This window comes from Montipora foliosa, chromosome 4 (genome assembly GCF_036669935.1).
Source record: "Montipora foliosa isolate CH-2021 chromosome 4, ASM3666993v2, whole genome shotgun sequence".
Taxonomy (NCBI): Eukaryota; Metazoa; Cnidaria; class Anthozoa; order Scleractinia; family Acroporidae; genus Montipora; species Montipora foliosa.
In genome coordinates this window covers 39,179,093-39,197,805 of record NC_090872.1, presented here as the reverse complement: position 1 = coordinate 39,197,805, position 18,713 = coordinate 39,179,093, and the positions used below count along the sequence as shown (strand labels likewise).

Below are 18,713 nucleotides of genomic sequence, written 5' to 3'. Positions count from 1 at the left end.
CCCAATTACAAGATCATTTAAACCACAGATATTAGCCAGTCTCTCTCCGTTCTCGTTCATCTCACCACCATCCATTTTTTCCCATGGTCTTTTCCCTTCCTTCGTTAGAATGTCAGGGAATTCAGGTTGTCAGTGATTTAATGATTAATGAGTGCACTTTTTTTATCTTTCTCAGAATTCAAGGACCGCTATAAAATCAAACCAAGTTTTTTGTCTTTTCTTGGAGTCATGCAGCTATAAAGCAGTTGTGGGAAACAACCAATGGGAAAATCCTAAGCGAAGGATACAAAACCTTGCGTGAAAAATCTGATGGCAAATAAACCAAACAGAATAGCTTACGGAAAAAAATAGCCCTTGTCTGAATAGTCACATGAAATAGTCAGCAGATTACATAGTAATTGAGCCAAACGAAACTTTTGACTGGGTGGCTGTGTACCGAAAACCCTCCGAATGTGCCAAAAACTCTAAACTCGTAGTATTTCAATTTAATGAAACTTTTTCACAGGCTATTAACCACAAATAATTTTCTGAAAAAAATAAGCTTTATTGATAACGATCTCTGCAGCTTCTGTCAACGGGAAAAAAGAATCACTTATACACTTACTCTGGACTTGCACCGTAACTTCCCTTTTAGGGAAGCTTTTGAGCCGGATGGCTGATTCGTAAGAAAGCTTTTCCTACGCTTAACATGACACCATCTTAGTTGACGATCTAAAGCCTCAGTTACTGCAAAACAAGTATCACTACTTTCTATTTTAGTCGCGAGGTATTACATTTGGACCTGTAGAACACGCAGTCAATGTCCTAGAATAGAAGGCTTCCATCCTTTTCCTCTCACAATACAATCTCACAATCTGTAAGCGAAAGAATCTATTACTTTATGTGCTGCAAAGGAGTTTTTATTTGTTATTTTGTCATTTATCCTAATTCTATAAACATTGTAATTATGTACCTTTGTTGACAGAAGTTCTGTAACTAAACACCTTATTTTATGTAATTAAAATGTAATGTGTAATGTATAAATAAAATTTAAAATAATAATAATAATAATAATAACGTTAAAGTTCTGGAACGAGAAAGGATACGAAAGTCATGGAAAAACAGCTCAAAATTAAGGATAAATTAGCACATCTAGAAAAAACTTGTAAGGTGAGCGCACTACGCATACCAAATGAGCTCCAAGAACAAAGAGAAACCATTTAACAAAGACCAAACAATAGAGAGACAGAAACCGAAGATCAACCAAGCGAACAACAACAAGGACGATTGAAGATCTTAGTTATGCAAGCAGCCAAGTGTATCTATGATGACAATGTGAAAGACACAGGGTCTATGAATAAGCGGGATGTAAACACCTTTATTAAAAAGAAAACTACATCAAGAAAACAGCCATAGTCGTCTACAATACGTTGCAAATCAAATCAAAAAAGTCCGTTATCTGACCCACTCCAGTACCTTTGGGAATACAACAGTTCAATCTACTCTGTTGTTAAAGCATGGAAATCAATTCACACCAAAGAAAGGAACGACGATAAACAAAAGAAATCTAGCGGGAGAACGCGATGGATGGTAACATGGCAAGAAAAATGAACAATCTTCGAAAACAAATTTCTCCTATATGCGAAGAACTGAAGAGGATACGCGACAATTGTCAACTAAACGTCGAAAACGAAGAAAAATCGATCCTGGATGATCAAAGAAATTAAAGGAAGAATAACCATCGCAAGCTTGACAACTTTAAAGGAAAGAAAGATTATCACCATCCGAGCCCTGAAAAGACAGAAGGAAAGAAAAAGAAGACATGAAAGATTGAAGACCAACCAGTGGTTTGATGTAGATGAAGGTTCGTTCTACAGCCATTTATAATTAAACAACATCATCAAATCAACGGAAACAAACCAACACCCACAGTATATAGATAAAAAAAGCCACATTCAGCTAATCAAGAAAACAACCCCACTACAACAATAACAAGAGAATAATTTGAAAAATTCTGCAGACCAATATGGGAGAGTGCAAGCGAAGTACCTATTGAAGCAGATGGGATAAAGGATACTGGAACAGCCCTTAAACAAAAAATTAAAAACCCAAGTGGACCTATAATGATAACTAAAGAAATAATCGCCAACAGCATTAAAAACAAAAGAAACTGGTCTTCGCCAGTTAAAGATAAAAGCACCAACTATTGGATAAAAAGAATGAATACCTTTCATAGAGACATCGCAACGGCACTGAACAACATACTTACAGACAGACTAGATGTACTAGCGTGGCTTACCATAGGAAAAAGTGTTATGATTCCGAAGAAGGATAACCCATCCACTTCTTACCACCGACCAATAACCTGTTTAAACACCTTATACAAGCTCATCACGTCAGTGATTGACCACCAACTTGAAGTACACGAGGACAAGAACAATCTAATGCAAATCGACCAAAGAAGAGGCAACGTAAAATCAATGGGCACTATAGATAACCTGCCGTTTGATAAGATGATATTAGAAGACGCCCACTTCCCCAAGAAGAACCTATCCTGTACCTGGGGAGATGTAAAAAAGGCATTCGACTCGGTCTCACACCAGCGGATCTCCAAAACTCTTGAAATGCATGGCATAAATGCAGACCTCATCAACCTGGAAGTAACTACTAACAAGGGCAAAGGAACCATTGGCCCCGTCAAAGTCAACAAGGGAATTCTACAAGGCGACTCTTTTTGTGTGCGACTTTTCACTCTATCACTTAACCCAATTGCATGGTACCATAGGAGTACGGAAGGATATAAAGTATCACACGCCCTGAAAAAGAAGAAAGTAATTTAAGATCCATATTTAAAGATGCCAAGAAGTACACAGAAGAACTGAGCATAGAGTGTGATTTTGATGATAGCACTACGATCTCGAGAAAAGGTGACAAATTAATGCGTGTAACCGATAAGGAACCACAGCAAGTAAAGAGCATTATAAGCAAGGCGAACACCGACAGACACATGAAAGATATACAAAACCAGCCCTGGGTTGGGAAATTTGTGACCCAACATTGGAATGGTTCTCAAATATCAAATAATTCATAGGACATCTTTAAACAGTGGAAGAATATTCCAGACATTGTAATGTCACTCGAGACAAGTATCAGACAACAACTACTGAATACAAAGACCTACAGACCCCAGAGGTTATATGAACAAGTAAAAGAACTGTCCTGTCGACTCTGTTCTGAGAAACAGAAGACTGTACATGTACTTTGTAGCTGCTTATCCTGACAAGACAGATGAATTCGACCCAGATTTAATGCTCGTTTCTCCTTGTTCAGAATATTATTCTATTAAGAAGTTGAATAATCTTCTGAAGAAATCTGGCTCTAACTTACTTATTTTCCACTGTAATACTAGAAGTTTATCGAAGAATTTTAATCTCCTTGAAGACATTTTGGATTGTGTAGATTCGCAGCCTGATATATTAGGAATAACTGAAACTAAACTTAATGAATCTTCTGTTTTAAACAACTTAGATTTGAAAGCTTATAAGCTTTTCCGTACTGACTCAAAAACAAATTCGGATGGTACTGCCCTCTATATAGCTAATTCTTTGCAAGCTATCCCTCGTTATGATATAGGTTTTGAAATGGACCAAGTAGAGTCTACATGACGTGAAATTGATAATGGAAAAAAAAATAAGAAACCTAGTACTGTAGTTGGATGTATATATAGGCACCCTAATAGTAATCTTCTAAATTTTACAGACCAGTTAAATAATATCATCAAATCTATTAATCCTGACAAGTGTAACTTTTTTTTAATCGGTGATACCAATATTGACTTTATGAAAGTAAACTCTCATTGCCAACTGAAGAATATCTAGATATGCTATTTTCACATGGTCTTTTACCAATAATTACTAAGCAAACTCGTATAACCAGCCATACTGCTACTCTTATTGACCATATTTAAACCTATTCTTCTCATATTGTGCCTGGTATAGCTACTCTTGATATTTCTGATCACTTGCCTATATTTTACATTGTCAAATCTAATACTGAGAGAGTTAAATTAACGTCATATTGTAGAGATTTCTCAAATTTCAATAATGAAAGCTTTAAACTTGACATTGATCAATTATATTGGTCACTACTCCTCAATCCCTTCAAGGCTCTTAATGAAAAAACCCATGATGCAATTGACGCGATACACTTTGTAGTTGACAAACATGCTCCAATCAAACTGGCCCGCATGCCAAAAAAAAACAGCTGAATAAGCCATGGATCACTAAAGGAATTCTTAAATCTATTAAATTAAAACAGAAGATGTACCGTACACATTTTTAAGCTATGATTTGAATAGAATTACTGCATACAAAAAATACTCCAACACTTTGTCACATCTTATTAGTGAGAGTAAAAAAGAATATTTTAAATCTCAATGTGCAAGACATAAAAGGAATTTAAAATCTACTTGGAAGCTTATAGGTCAACGTATTAAGGGGAAACCTAAAGGCCAGTTGCAGCCTACTAAGGATTATACATGGCAACAAGACCTACACAAAACCGCTTGATATTGCTGAGCAATTAAACACATATTTGTAAATGTAGGGCCTAATCTTGCTAATAAATTAAATGATGACCCAACTAGAAGTCCTACTCAGTATATAAATTACTCCCCCTCTTCTTCTTTTGTTATGTCTCCATTGTCTGAGCTTCAGGTTTTTACTCTATTTGCAAATCTGGACGAAAATAAATCTTATATAAATATACCTAATAAATTTATCAAAATGGCTGCAAGCTCGTTAGCCTCCCCATTTACGAAAATTTATAACGAATCCATCGAGACAGGAATTGTCCCAGATATATTCAAGAATAACCCCAGTTAAAAAAATGGAAGTGTTTGTGAACCTGGGAATTACAGGCCGATAGCTATTATCTCTTCTTTTAGTAAAGTTTTAGAAAATTTAGTGTATGATCAATTGGCTTCCTTTCTTGAGAAACAAAGTATCCTATTCGAATTTCAATTTGGCTTTAGAAAGGGTCACTCCACCGAGCATGCAATTCTAGAAACTATCTATAGACAATTTTAAAACTGCTCTTGATCACAACATGCTAACATGTGGTATTTTCTTAGATTTGTCCAAGGCCTTTGACACTATTAACCACCAAATCCTTTTATCTAAGATGTTCAAATATGGTGTAAGTGGAACTCCATTCACATGGTTTTCTATCTTAACGGACGTAAACAATATGTAAAAGTTGGTAATGTTGAATCCTCTTTGAAACCTCCCGCGAGGCTCAACTCTTGGACCGTTACTCTTCCTATTATTTGTAAACGACCTACCTAACTCATCGTGTAAACTTAAGTTTAGAATTTTTGCTGATGATACAAATATTTTCTATTCCTCTAAAAATATTAAAGACTTGGAATCAACTACAAATGAAGAACTTGTGAATGTTATAAGGTACTGTACTGTGAATAAGCTATCTATCAACTTTAAAAAGACCAGTTATACGATTATTGCATCACCTAGGAAAAAGGTATCTATTAACGCAACAGCTTGTGATATTCAATAGAGAAGTTTAAGTATTTAGGAGTTTTTATCGATGATACTTTAAAATGGGATACCCACATACAGCATGTTAATAATCGATTAGCAAAGAAGCTGGGTATACTTAACAAGCTTCGCTATTATGTTTCTATTAGTACTCTTAGGCAACTCTATTATAACCTCATCTACCCTTATATTTCATATGGTTTGATCAGTTAGGGAACTGCAAGCCAAAGTCTACTTCAAAGTGTAAAAAGAAAACAAAGCAAATGCATTCGGTCCATATTTTTTGCTTCCTAAAGAGCAACTGCTTCCATTTACTATAAACTACTCGAAATTCACTCTTGACAATGTATTCAATTTTAGGATGACATCCTTTATCTATAAACTTAAGCATTTTCCTGATAACACCCCAGGAGGTCTTCATAATTTAATAATACCTGCATCCAGAATTCATAGCTATAACACTAGATATGCCTCAAGAGAAAATTTATACAGACCAGTGTCCAGAACCAATTATGAGGTTTAAAGATGTACACAAATATACCTTATTATATTAAAACTTTACCTTTTCCTTCATTTATTAAACAGTATAAGCGCTACCTCCTTGACAGCCAAATATAATTATGATGATTGGGAAGGAAGGGAATATGATTATTATATTCCCTTCCTTCCTAATTATTATCATTATTTATTATTTTTTCTTGTGTGTTTGAACTTAATGTAAGACTCCTTAGATGCAACTCATTAATGTAAATAATATTGTATATTTATGTAAATTTGTCAATTTCTTAATTTCTTACTATTAATTTAATTTTTGTCTGTACTGTCTACTTTGCCAGTTCACTTCTATAGATATATATATATATATATATTTGTTTGCCTTTCATTTAATTCCTGTGGTAGTGGCCATCTCGAAAGCATTTGCTACTATGGCCACTATGCACTTTTCCACTTTTTCTCACTCAATTAAAATTAGTCTGTTAACTTTTTTCTTGTAATTGTTATGTCCATTATTTATTTTTTGAAATAGTGCATAATAATTAATATATCTCAAATCTCACATATAGCTCAGTCACTATACAAAACTCGACATGGCAAAATGCTTCGACCTGCCTATCATGCTCTTCTTGAAAAAATATGGATTGGATGAATCTGATTCTTCTCCATGGTACATACAGCCTCATCCTCAGCCAAGCAAAAAAACAAACAACGAAGAAAAGATATTATGGGACATCCCATGGCAAGACGGTGCAAACAAGTCAGATATCAGTATATTAGACAAGAAGAACAAAGAATGGTCTCCAGTGGAAGGTACGATATGTACTCCAGCAACAATTGCTGAAAGAACCAAGTACATTAGTTGAGACAGTTGCCAACAGAGCACACTGGTAACGACACTGTTTGCAAGAAAACGTGTTCAAAAAGGACGTTTCCGGACACTCCTCCCTCCCCCACCCTAATCAATGCGGTACGGCTGTTGACAAGGCTCGTAGGAAACAGAAGAAAACACAACATTGTCCCGGGGGTGCGGGGGAGGGGGCCATTTTCGCACCGAGCTTGAAATCGACTCTAAAGGATAAGATTGTCTCAACAATTTTGACGCCGATTGTAGACAAAGAACTGAATATGTTATTTGGGCCGAAGTAGCAAGGTTAACAATTGAACGGTCCCAGAAATGGGTTATTTATTAAATGCAGAATATAGCGTTGTTGAAAGAGCAGATATTAGTTTTATCATACTGAGACTTAAGTACGTGAACAATGAATTTTTGTTTTTTTGTTTTTTAGTATATGTAACGTGTATATATACGTACATGTATATATATGTTTTATATTCAAGTCCGCATTGCCTAGGCTGTGCCAGCAATGATGTTGACACTGAATGATTTTACCAATAAAGTCTACCATAATAATAATAATAATAATAATAATAATAATAATAATAATAATGCCTTCTTGACAGGCAGGATCACAAAAAACAACAACAACAAAGCAATAAACACAACCAGTGTATCGTCTCTCATCTAAATGCAGCTTTCTCTTCAAAATATTCAAGTAGACATTTTAGAGCAAAGATAGCACACGTTTATTAACAAATGATAATGTGATGACCTCTGAGATTTAAATGAAATACGAAGATGGACTTCGATCCTTGTTAGTAGTGAAATGGCGTACACTTCGATTACACCGTACGTCGAATTTCTCACGAATTCACGTCTACAAAGTTTGTCCTCATTGTCGATGCTGTATTGGTATTTTGACGGCTGTTCTTTCCTTTCTTGAGGAGACTGAATCACTATTTGTGCTTGAAACTCTGCATGGGGCAGTGACCACGTCACCATATTGTCTGCACATCTCCAAACTTGAAAACGTTAGGCTAACTTTTTCAAGTTTCCATTGACCGCGCGAGCATGCGCAGACCGTTACAGTGTCCCTTAAAGCAATGAAAAAAAAAAGTCAAAGTTCTTTTCTTTCAAAATGTTCGTCACTTCTTCTCAAAAACTTCTTTTTCAGTATTATTTTCATCCAGACGGAACAAGCGTCGGGGAAAAATATAATTAAAAAGAGATGATCGGTTTTGTCTGTTTTGGGACGCTTGTTCTTGATAGATTAAACCTCAGAACTTGCCAGAAACATTTGCATCTGCCACGCCAGGAATTGCAGCTGATATTGTGACGTCCGTTTTATTGCTTTAAACTACTCAGAGAGAAGGAAAAAAATCATGTAGGAGGGAATCTTTACGTTTTTGGTGACAGAGACCTTTTTCACTGAAAAGGAAGATCAATCTGTGAGGTTGTGATTTCAAATGTAACAGAGTTATTTGAACAAGCCATGATCACAAACATCACATTGTCTTTGCACTTTCGTCTCCAAAGTAACCAAACCGAAAATACGCTCCATTGAAAAGCCAGGTACAATGCCAATGAAACGCAATGTTGGACAAAATCGTGAAGTATTCACACAAAGCAAAGAATGTATATACTGCAACACAAAATAATTGTTAAGGAAATTACAATAATTAATATGTGGAATAAGTATTATTCTACCAACATCGCTACATCTAAATATGAACTCGATTTTTTTTTAAAAATACGAAATTTATTGCTCTATTTAGTTTTTTCTCTACTAATATGCGCCTTAAATTTCGTTCAAATCTTGAAAGCTCTCAGAAGAAATCTCAGATTTGCTTTGGCGGGTAAATTAGAACCGTGAGCAAAACCAGCGTTTGGAAATTATATGCCCTAAAAATGGTACTTGAAAAAAACAAAGATTCTTTTAAGCTCGAGTCTGTCAAAGTAATATATCAGGGTATTATTTTTTTGCTGTTAAACCATGGGAACATCCGATTTCTAAATATTTTTTTGAAAATTACAGTCGCAAAACACTGCTGATGAATAAGGAGAATTTTCTCGCGATAGTTGCTCTGAATTGGTTTTTCCTACTTTCGGAATTATACCCTCATAAACGGAAGATGGTATTATTGGGCGAATAGAACGCGCCTTTTTTCATTATATGGTTTCATTTACAAAAGGTAATTTTTGAAAATAAGTTTTTCCTTTCATTTTAATCTGGTTATAATCACCGCTGGGGCCGTTTATCTTGGTTTACTAGTCTTAAATATTTAAATTGTTACCATTTCCGGAACAAAATTGGAGGAAAAATCCAAAGACCTCGAAAACTGAACCCGTTCAAAGCGTAAATGAATTCTATACATGCAGTAAAAGGCCCTGTTGTAAATCCTGGGGGTTAAAAAATTCCCTAGGGGTTTTGGATGCTCAGGAGCATAAACACCTGTGATAGCATTCTTTTTCAGTCCACGTTTCCTGGCTTAATTACTTGCTGTAGAGCAAGAATGGCTGCACTGCTTTGAAAGCGTGTCAATTCGTATCAAACGCTTTTTGTGTCAAGATTTAATCTGAAAGAAAGCGCCAGGTGCACTATGGCAACACATCAACCACGAGTTGCGGGACACATTTATTTAACGCTTTGATATTCACTGGCTTTACCCGAAGAACGCAAAGCACAATATTACATGAATAGTTTCACTATTACACGCACTGACAGTGAAACGATTTTTTTGTGGGATTCTTGATCAGCTCAATCACTGTGGTGAAACTAATGGTCTCGTTCAGAAAAATACAATTTTTGCATCAGCAGATGTTTGTACAGACAGGTACCCAGCGCTATATTAAAGATAAGACTGACAGACAACAGATTACATCAATTTCACATTCTCATTAAACAAAATCCGGTCATATAAAACGTATTTTACAGCGTCGTGCAGTGTAGTCAAGTTAAGAAACATTTTTTTATTATTGTGGTAACTCATTGCAGTAAAAGAAATGTGACAAGAGGTTATCCTGCCATCACGAACATGCACTTCTATCGACGATATAAAGTAAGGAAAGCTAAGTGATTTTTCCATCGAAAAATGACAATTAAGAGGATAAACTACAATTCAAATGATTTCGTTTACATGAAAGTAGCTTTGTTATTAGTTTATGCATGAATTGTGAACGTGGCTCTTATCTAAATAAATCCTTGCTGTTCACTCTTTTTTCTAGTTTAGCAATCAAGATACTCCTCATAGTTTGCGATCTGGAAAGCCTGCACGTCTCACAAAAGCTTAAAATTCCGATGACGATCCTTTAAAACGCTTTGAAGTTGCATGGATGCTGATCAGAAATCCTACAAAGATGTTTACTGTTCGGCAGAATTAACTGGTGCTATACATAATGAGCTAATATGCCTTTCAGCTTTGAACATTTTCTTGTCCCTCACCGCATTTTTGGGAAATGCTCTTACCTTGGTTGGTCTTCGTAAAGACAATTCCTTATACCCGCCGTCTAAACGCTTGTTTCGATGCCTAGCGTCAACTGATCTCTGCATTGGTACCATCGTTGGACCATTACATGTTAGTTATTGGATTTCTGCAGTAACCGAGCACTGGGATATTTGTCGATATTTACTGGGTGCAACACTAATAACAGCGAATATGCTGTGTTCAGTGTCTTTGTTAACACTGGCTGCCATCAGTGTGGATAGACTTCTCTCCTTGTTGTTGAATCTTAGGTATAAACAAATGGTAACTTTGAGTCGAACGCATGTAACTGTCATTATTTTTTGGTTTGTGTCTGGTGTTGGTTCCATCATGTCACTATGGAATGAATTGGCCTCATCGTGGTATAGCTATGTCATTATACCAGTGTGTCTTCTAACCTCACTTTACTGTTACTCGAGGATTTTCCTAAAATTGAGACATCTTACAAATCAAGTTCAAAAGAATGTTCATGGAAGAGTGTGTCAAACAGCTCCGTTTAATGTGGCACGATACAGAAAGGTGCTGTACACTGCACTGTGGCTACAAATTGCATTGATCTTTTGTTATTCACCTTACATTATAACGGCACCTGTGGTATACCGAGAAATTCAAAGAAACCGGTCTCCCTCTGTTTATCTCGTACTACAAGTTGCAATAACTATTCTGTATTGGAACTCGTCACTAAACCCAATATTGTATTACCTAAAGATTAGAGGAGTCCGCCAAGCTGTTAAGGACACCATAAGACATCTGCTTTGTTTATAGTATTAGCAGTGAATAGGTGCCGTCAATTAAGTCTCTATGTCATGAAAACCGACAGTTTTGATCGCTGCAGTTTGCAAAGCGGACGAGAAATCCTTACTTATTTAAGGTTACTGCTAACCTTTTGGGGTGCTTTCCGGGAAGTCTCTCGTAAGCACGTTATTTTCGGTAAAACTCCAGCCAACTATATATCACCGAAAAGGCAATAAAATGAAGAATCCGAATACATGAACATTTTTGTTTATTATGGCTTTCTCTAGAGCGCGCGACCCTTCAAACTCAAAACCATACATGTTCACTTTGCTGAATTACCCGCATTATCACGCACAACCAAACAAACTGAACTACAGCAATCAGCGCTATATAGGCTTTTAGGATCTTCCTATTAGTTTCCGAGAAAATAAACTTTGAAGTTGACCAATAAAAAAATTTTCCGTTTCGCGACGCGTAGAGACGCGTCAAAGTAAAAATATTTCGAATTTTCTAAAAGCTCGACACACTTTTGTGCACCAATATCCGATGATCATTTGCTCAAATTTCGTACAAATCCAACAAATTTACATACACTATAATTTCATTTGAAGAGGAGCTATTCCTGGAAAAATTACCCCCGAGTTTTCGGGCTGAAAAGATTTTCCACGATTTCACACCTTGCCAATGCGGGTGTAAATGCGGTCATGCCGCTTTGATGCCGCCGACAAATGAAAATCGAGGTAGTAAGGTCCCCTAAAGAGGCATTCAGCGCTGCATCATTAGCCATAGATTATTTAGACCTGATTGCAGACTTAGCCTTGTCGCTAGCAGCGAGCTGAGTTTTCTTTGTTTCCTCGATGGAATCTTTCTTTTTTTTAGACCCGGTCTTTTTCATACTTTTTACCCAGGAAGAACTTTCCCGTTTCGACTTCTCTCCTCGTTTCATGCATTTCATGGCCTAGTAAGGATGATATCGCCTCGCATACAAATAAATGGCGAACTCAACACGCGATAAAGTGAAGACACCCGGATCTATTCCCGCGTCAAACTGTACGAGTGTTAACGAATGCTGACATCTCAGAACACCTTGGGGGATCCACATTTTAGTCACGAAAAACACAAAATTTGCAATAAATCCGCAAGAAAAAAACATTTTCAAATAATTACTCCTTTACAAGACAACAAATATAATGAGCTAGCTTTTTAACAATTTTCGCAAAATTCGAGACCGAAAAGGTTAGCAGTAACCTTAAAAGACTGATTAACGAGTCCCATGGGAGCTTCATAAAACTCTTACAGAATTGAAAGAGCTTTGTAGCAATTGGCTACAGCCCAGATTTGCGCTACCAAAATCATTGCTGCGTTGCCCAATAAAAAAGGGGAACAGCAACTAAAGTTGTAAGGAACTAGTAATGAAAGAGTCGAAAATGTTTTCCGCATCTATTATCGCTGTTAAAAAGATTACCCAATTGAACGAGTTATAATAGATTACGGGGGACTTGACTAAGATCTAACCACTCAACCCCCCTCACACCGGGCGCCTTTTAAAACTAATTACCCATATTGCATATCAGAGAGCAAAAGGATACTTCCGGGTTCGCAATACCAGTTGTGTCTAAAGAAAAAATACAGCGCCATGCCGAATGAACAGCAGTTAAAAGTCATAGTACAAAGATTTCTTCTGAATAAAGTATACTCCTGCAAATAGAACAAAGGTAATAATGAAGTACACACAGATACATTTGATAAGCCCGAGGTGACATAAACGTTTCATTTTGCTGCTGAGGTGACAATTAAAACACTGTCGCCAAATCGAAAGCCACATACACAAGTCAGGTTTCTATCGCAACGGGAAAAACTTTTCACCCATGTGACCCTGTGACTGACATGTGGATTTCCTAAAATACAATAAACTATTTACATAAAAAGTGTGCGATTCCTGAAATATTGGTTTGGTACACCAACGCGGCCTTACATAGTTTAACGGTTGAACAAAACGAACAGAAGATCATTGCACCCTCGTGCTAGAGATATTCAGAGATCTGAGCACATGAGCACATTTTCAAGTGTTGTGACAAGTTCGCTAAGGGCAAAAAATTGGTTGGAGAGAAGGTTTTTTTTTTTCCCGTTTTTTTTTTTTTGTTTGTTAGGGGTTTGCGGAAAGACAAAGTTAATGGTTCTTAACCTCATTGGTCATGGGCTGAGAAGCCGTCAACTTGAATAAAACACACCATAGGAGCATGAAGACCATTGAACAGACCATGAAGCCGATGAACGATGCCTCGTGGACGTCTGAAAGAAAAAAAACGACGAATTTTCAAAGACAAGCAGCATTTCTGAGATACGTACAAACCGCGAGTACAGGCGTTTCCTGAACTGAAGTTCTTGTAGTTTCAGTTTGTCATCACAGCATACATTTTGAAAAAAAAAATGAAAAGAAAATTATTTTTGAGGTCTCTACTTGTCTGTCATCTTTCAAGTGTTATCCACGAGGATTGACATCTCCGGCTGAGATCGATGCCGACGATGTTCGACAAGAGAGAGAAAAAGGGAGAGAATCAGCTACCCTATTCAGAACCACTGAATGAGAAACGGATATCAAGACGACTGGTTAAGAATGCCGACCTAGGAGTGGTTTGTAGTTCTATTCGGTTTGCCTCGTGCCGGTTTTGCGTATACTGTGTTTATTCTTGCTATGTTTAAGGACAACAAAAAGAAAGTGGTTTTTGCAATAGCTGCATTCAGAACTGACAGCGAGCATTTTGAGGTTAATAATGAGATAGACGAGGCATCCACAACAGAATAGGTTAGTTTCGAATTGTGCAGCAACAAAAGAACAGAGTCGAGGTTCAGGGGAATAATTTGCATTTTCCTTTGTTCTGAACAATACAAAATGCTAATTATTCCCCTGAACCTCGACTCTGTTCTTTTGTTGCTGCACGATTCGAAACTAGCCTATTGTGTTTACCTTTGGGCCATGATTTCGCCGAATTGTTTGAGGAAATTATCAGTATAATAAAAAAGGCTTACTTTCGGCTGCCGTTCGTCACCCAAAGTCTAGCTCCCCTTTGTTAACCTCCTCGTGAACCTATGCTTACAGGGCAATATATGGGTTATTGACCAAGCGTGTGGTCAAGATGTCTGGATATTGGTCAAGTTCTTTTTTTTTGCGTGTTTATGGACCGAGACGAAGTCATAAACACGCAAAAAACACGCAAAAAAAGAACGAGACCAATATCCAGCCACGTTGACCGAACAAGCGCGGTCAATAAAGGACTTATTACATGGGATCAAACACCAGAAAATGATCTTTGATCTTGCGGGACCAAGCGAGTAATCCCGAGCGGGTAGTATATATATGGGTTATTGACCAAACGTGAGGTCAAGATGGCTGGATATTGGCCAAGTTCTTTTTTTGCGTGTTTATGGACCGAGACGAAGTCGAGGTCCATAAACAAGCAAAAAACGAACGGGGCCAATATCCAGCCATCTTGACCGAACAAGCTTGGTCAATAAAGGATTTATTATATGACTTAAAACACCACAATCTGATCTTGCGGGACCAAGCGAGAAATCCCGAGCGGGCAAGATAGCTCCATCTTGCCCGCTCAGGTAGCCAATCACAGCGCTGGATTTGGTTTGTTTTGCCCGCTTACGGAACTAGTCATATAATAAAAATCTTACCATGTATCACACCTTGGTCAGGGTTTTCCTCTGTCCTTGTGACGACTTATTTCCATTACTAGGGCTAACCCTCAGATAAATTATATGGGAATAGAGATTGGACTTACAATATAATAGATAACGTCTTACCACGATTGTCATTTGAAGATATGTATGTTAACGTGATTAGGGCTCCATTCTCTAACAAATGTAACAAGGAAGCTGAAAGATTAAGCAGCCAAAACCACCAAGTCTTCAAGTTGTATTTTTTGTCAGCTGCGGCTTTGAAATATTTGTGAAGTGAATAGGGAACAATGGCGATTCTTGGAAGGCAGTGTAATGCTATTCCCACTCTCCAGATAAATCTCTCCGGCATAAATCCCCCTACTGAAGCACTGATGGATGGCAAATAATTATTTACCTGTAACAGAGAGCAAGAACGGATATTGCAAGGGAACCGCTCAACTGGCCAAAGGCGCCACATAACACTGGATCAGTGAACACAGACACTTATCCTGAGAAGCGAGGGGCCCGACGATTGGTCATAATCAGAATCGGGTGTCCAAGCCAAGACTAGGAAAGACAATTCAATATTTTGGTATTGACAAGTGTATGATTGACCGAGAAAAGTAAAAGTATCAAATTGCCACAAAATATTTACAGTGATCCTTATTACTGTCAGACCTAGAAACTGCTGTCAAAGAATTTCCGGGGAAAAAAAAGGATCTTCACAAAAAAACTTCAAGGAGCTGTAATCTTAAGCTTGTTGCATTATTTTTAGTCCGCGGACGCGGGGGTAGGTTTTTGTGGTCAGCTGCATTCAGTTTTTACCATGTTTGAGGAAACAAAGTGTAGGATTCGGCTATGACTCTTCTTTTTTCAGTTAAATTGTTTGGGGGGATTCGCGATTTTCCTGTGCATGCGTAATACGCCTTTGCCTGATAGAGAGACTTCTCAGTGAAGGTACCCCAAGTAGGATTCCAACTCAGTATCTCCTTATTAAAAGCCGATCGCGATGACCATTAGACCACGCAGACTATCATGACAGATAAAAAGGGGAAATACTAATTTCTGACTAACCGAGCGCGAGGGCCGTACTGGGGAATATTAGACCGAGATCGTGGTAGCAATACGCGCGAGGTCCGTACAAAAACGACCGAAGGCTAATATTCCCAGTACGGTCCCGAGCAAGTGAGGTAAGCAAGTTGTTTATTTTATGGCATCGTTTCTTTGAGAGATCGGACACTTCTCCGCTTGGTGTATGTTCGTAACTTTCGTCTTCCATTAGTAAACTTTAAAAGGTGACCTTTTACATGTAAAACTAACCTCCGCTTGCTGTAATTGTACTGTTGTGATGAAAAAAATAAATAAAATTCCGCTTTTTGAAACTTTTTGTGTTTCGCTCAACTTGAATTTCTCGGGAGAGAGAAAAAAATAAAGAAACGGTCCGTTTCCATGGTAATGGTCCGTACTGTAAAATCTCGACCGAAAACCAGCCACTTAGCCTGAGAATTGCTTGCCATATAAGGGCCTGTTTACTTGGAGATAGGGTCACCCTCCGAGGAGGGTAGCCCTACTAGTAGGGTGAACCTCCTGTACTGTTTTTCGTGGTTGTGTTTACATGTCAGGTAGGTAGGGTGACCCTCCTAGGAGGGCCAGCTTTTTGTTTACTTAAGCCATTTAAACAATCAAGGTAGGGTGACCCTAGGGGGAGGGCTATCTCGAATTTCATCTTAATACGTCAAAAGAAGTATTTGGCGAGCCAAATTTTCGATCACAAAAACAAAATGGCGTCTCATGCGTATATCTCCGAAGATATCAAGCAGAAGCTATCGCAAATGAGCATCAAAGTGATGAGAATAATGTAGAAGAGTGCCTTCGATGAGCCGGCGTCCAAACAACAGCAGTAGCGCCAAAAAACCCTAAGAAGTTTGCCTGGTCACCCGAAGATCGATGCCGAGGTGCTTTTAAAGTACGCGAAAGAATTCAAAACGCAGTGCAACGCAACCGACTTTGAAGCCGACCTAGCAAGCTTGTAATAGAAGGAAGACGCTGCATGGCCATTGACTATCCTGAAGATTTTGGCCCAGAAAAGTGTCTCAGAACCCGGCAAAGATGCCAGCGAGTACGAAGAATACCGAAAAGAATTAGAAGCCCAAAAGGCAAAGATACGAAGTGGGTATCAAAGAACCAAAGAAAAAAATAAAAAGCGTCCGACAGGACTATCGTGACGCCGTGAACAAAGGCACAAGAAGCGGTATGACGCTAGCCCTACCCCCGGGGTGACCCTTGCTTGTCGAGTTTGCATGTAAAGGAGGGCTATGTTTTGACCCTTCTGGTAGGGTGACCCTCCTTGTAAACAGGCCCTAATAATTGTTTTAGTATAAATACACAGGTGATTATTTCAAAAAAGAGAAAAAAAAAAAAAACATTTCAACGCGAAATCATCTTCACTTACAGTGGCAAAACGACTACTGGCAGCCATTTTGTCCGTCGAGGTGATTATCGGCTGATAATATCCGAGATAGCGAGCCAATGAGAGCGCGCGATTTTGTATAATCACCTGTGTATTTATACTAATATTATTTATTTAAGAATTGTGTGCATGACCGGAAACGAGTTTTTGTGTTTTCGTTGCACATCTGGTTTTATCGTATGACTCGGTAACACATCTCAGCGGGCTAATTACATAATTTTATAATTCTCCCGGTATTGTGAAGAAAATGTATGAAATATTGTAGAAACTTGTAAAGCATCTGTTTACTGGTTTAGATTGGAATCAATGCTGTTAGCAACAGTTTTCAATATAACTAAATGTGAACAGCTATTGTACGATCTATCCATGGTTGGGCCAAGGAATGTGGACTTTGGACTACGGAATTGATCTGGATATGAAACACAGGTATTAGATAACGAAGCAGACTCGTACCCAGTCGCTATTTACGGGTTTCAAAGCGAAAGCGGTCTGGATAAAGTGGAGCGCGCGGGGAGTTATGGGAAGAGGCAGCATGACACCTCGCGCGCCTTAATCCAACCTAGTATCCAATCCTCTTTCCCCAAAAAGCACGTAAATGGCGACTGGGTACGAGTCTGATAACGAAGGTGGTCTGAGCCAACCTCGTCCCCAGGGCCTTCTCCTCTGCGATTTTCAAAATGGCGGCTCGTAGGCCCTGGGGACGAGGTTGGGTCTGAGCATGAATCAGAGTAAACAGAAAAACAACGAAGGCACGGACTGGCCAAGATATTGCAGCATAAAAAAGCACTGAAATACTGTGAACGAAAACGGTTAAAAATCCTTCGAACAAAGAGAGGGCTATCCGTAGCCTCTTTTTGAATTTCAAATTCCTTGTACCGCGATAAATGTTTCCCAAGTTTTTCTCAGACCAGTTTTATGCTCTTATCCCCTTTATAAAATAGACTTTATTATTTGGTCCTTCATTTGTTGTTTTTAACATCAGCACAACATTTGTACACGGAAATAATTCGGTTGGTAGGATATAGCTGCCGGTCGCTTAGCTAGTTTAATATATAGACAAACACAAAATATGATCACGAACTATGGGACGAAATGAACGATTTTCCCACTGATCTCAGTTCACTGCAGAGCGCAGAGAGAGTATTGATTTCGAGTATCTACCAAATTCACCCGTAAAGCAATTACAATAGCTACTTAACATCATAATATATACATCGAAATGGTAAGATCTTGTGACGCTCATTTTTTATTTAAAGTTCTCAAAGCTGTCGATCTTTTGTTCCGGCATGTAAGTTATAATTCTTTCGATCAACAGAAATTTCGACATTTAGTAACAAGGGACCAGTGTATCTCCCAGAAGGATCAAGAAAGAGACCGCTTTCAATTTATTCCCAATCTGGAGGACAAAACAATAAGATTGTTTTGCATTTGAAAGGTTTGTTTTCCTCAGATCCTGCTTGTAATTCGTAAACTCACCTTGCAATGCG

The 18,713-nt window shown here is 38.0% G+C and overlaps 2 protein-coding genes across 4 annotated transcripts in view; one reads left to right on the top strand and one right to left on the bottom strand.

Annotated features, from left to right (window-relative positions):
• Window positions 1–5,449: 5,449 nt before the first annotated feature.
• The window catches only part of LOC138000775 (post-GPI attachment to proteins factor 2-like), a 13,713-nt gene continuing 449 nt past the window's right edge, over window positions 5,450–18,713 (bottom strand). Inside the window, exons 1-6 of one of the 3 annotated variants that reach the window (XR_011123195.1) lie at window positions 18,703–18,713; window positions 14,901–15,171; window positions 13,273–13,379; window positions 12,677–12,785; window positions 8,273–8,512; window positions 5,450–7,964 (exon numbers count right to left, since the gene is read on the bottom strand). The exon at window positions 18,703–18,713 is cut by the window's right edge and continues 449 nt beyond it. Coding sequence is in view for 1 of the 3 variants with exons in the window: in XM_068847418.1 (XP_068703519.1) it covers window positions 8,376–8,512; window positions 12,677–12,785; window positions 13,273–13,379; window positions 14,901–15,171; window positions 18,703–18,713 (635 nt within the window). In the remaining 2 variants the exon portion in view is untranslated. Of the gene's footprint in view, window positions 8,513–12,676; window positions 12,786–13,272; window positions 13,380–14,900; window positions 15,172–18,702 lie in introns of all 3 variants that reach the window. The other 2 variants (XR_011123194.1, XM_068847418.1) reach the window with 2 other exon arrangements.
• LOC138000774 (adenosine receptor A3-like) lies at window positions 8,519–12,636 on the top strand. Its single transcript, XM_068847417.1, has 2 exons — window positions 8,519–9,929; window positions 10,096–12,636. The coding sequence occupies exon 2, from the start codon at window positions 10,200–10,202 to the stop codon at window positions 11,115–11,117; it is 918 nt and encodes a 305-aa protein (XP_068703518.1). The 5' UTR covers window positions 8,519–9,929; window positions 10,096–10,199; the 3' UTR covers window positions 11,118–12,636.

Coding starts and splice junctions, on each gene's coding strand:
- LOC138000774 (XM_068847417.1), top strand. CDS start 10,200: ATGGATGCTGATCAGAAATCCTACAAAGATGTTTACTGTTCGGCAGAA.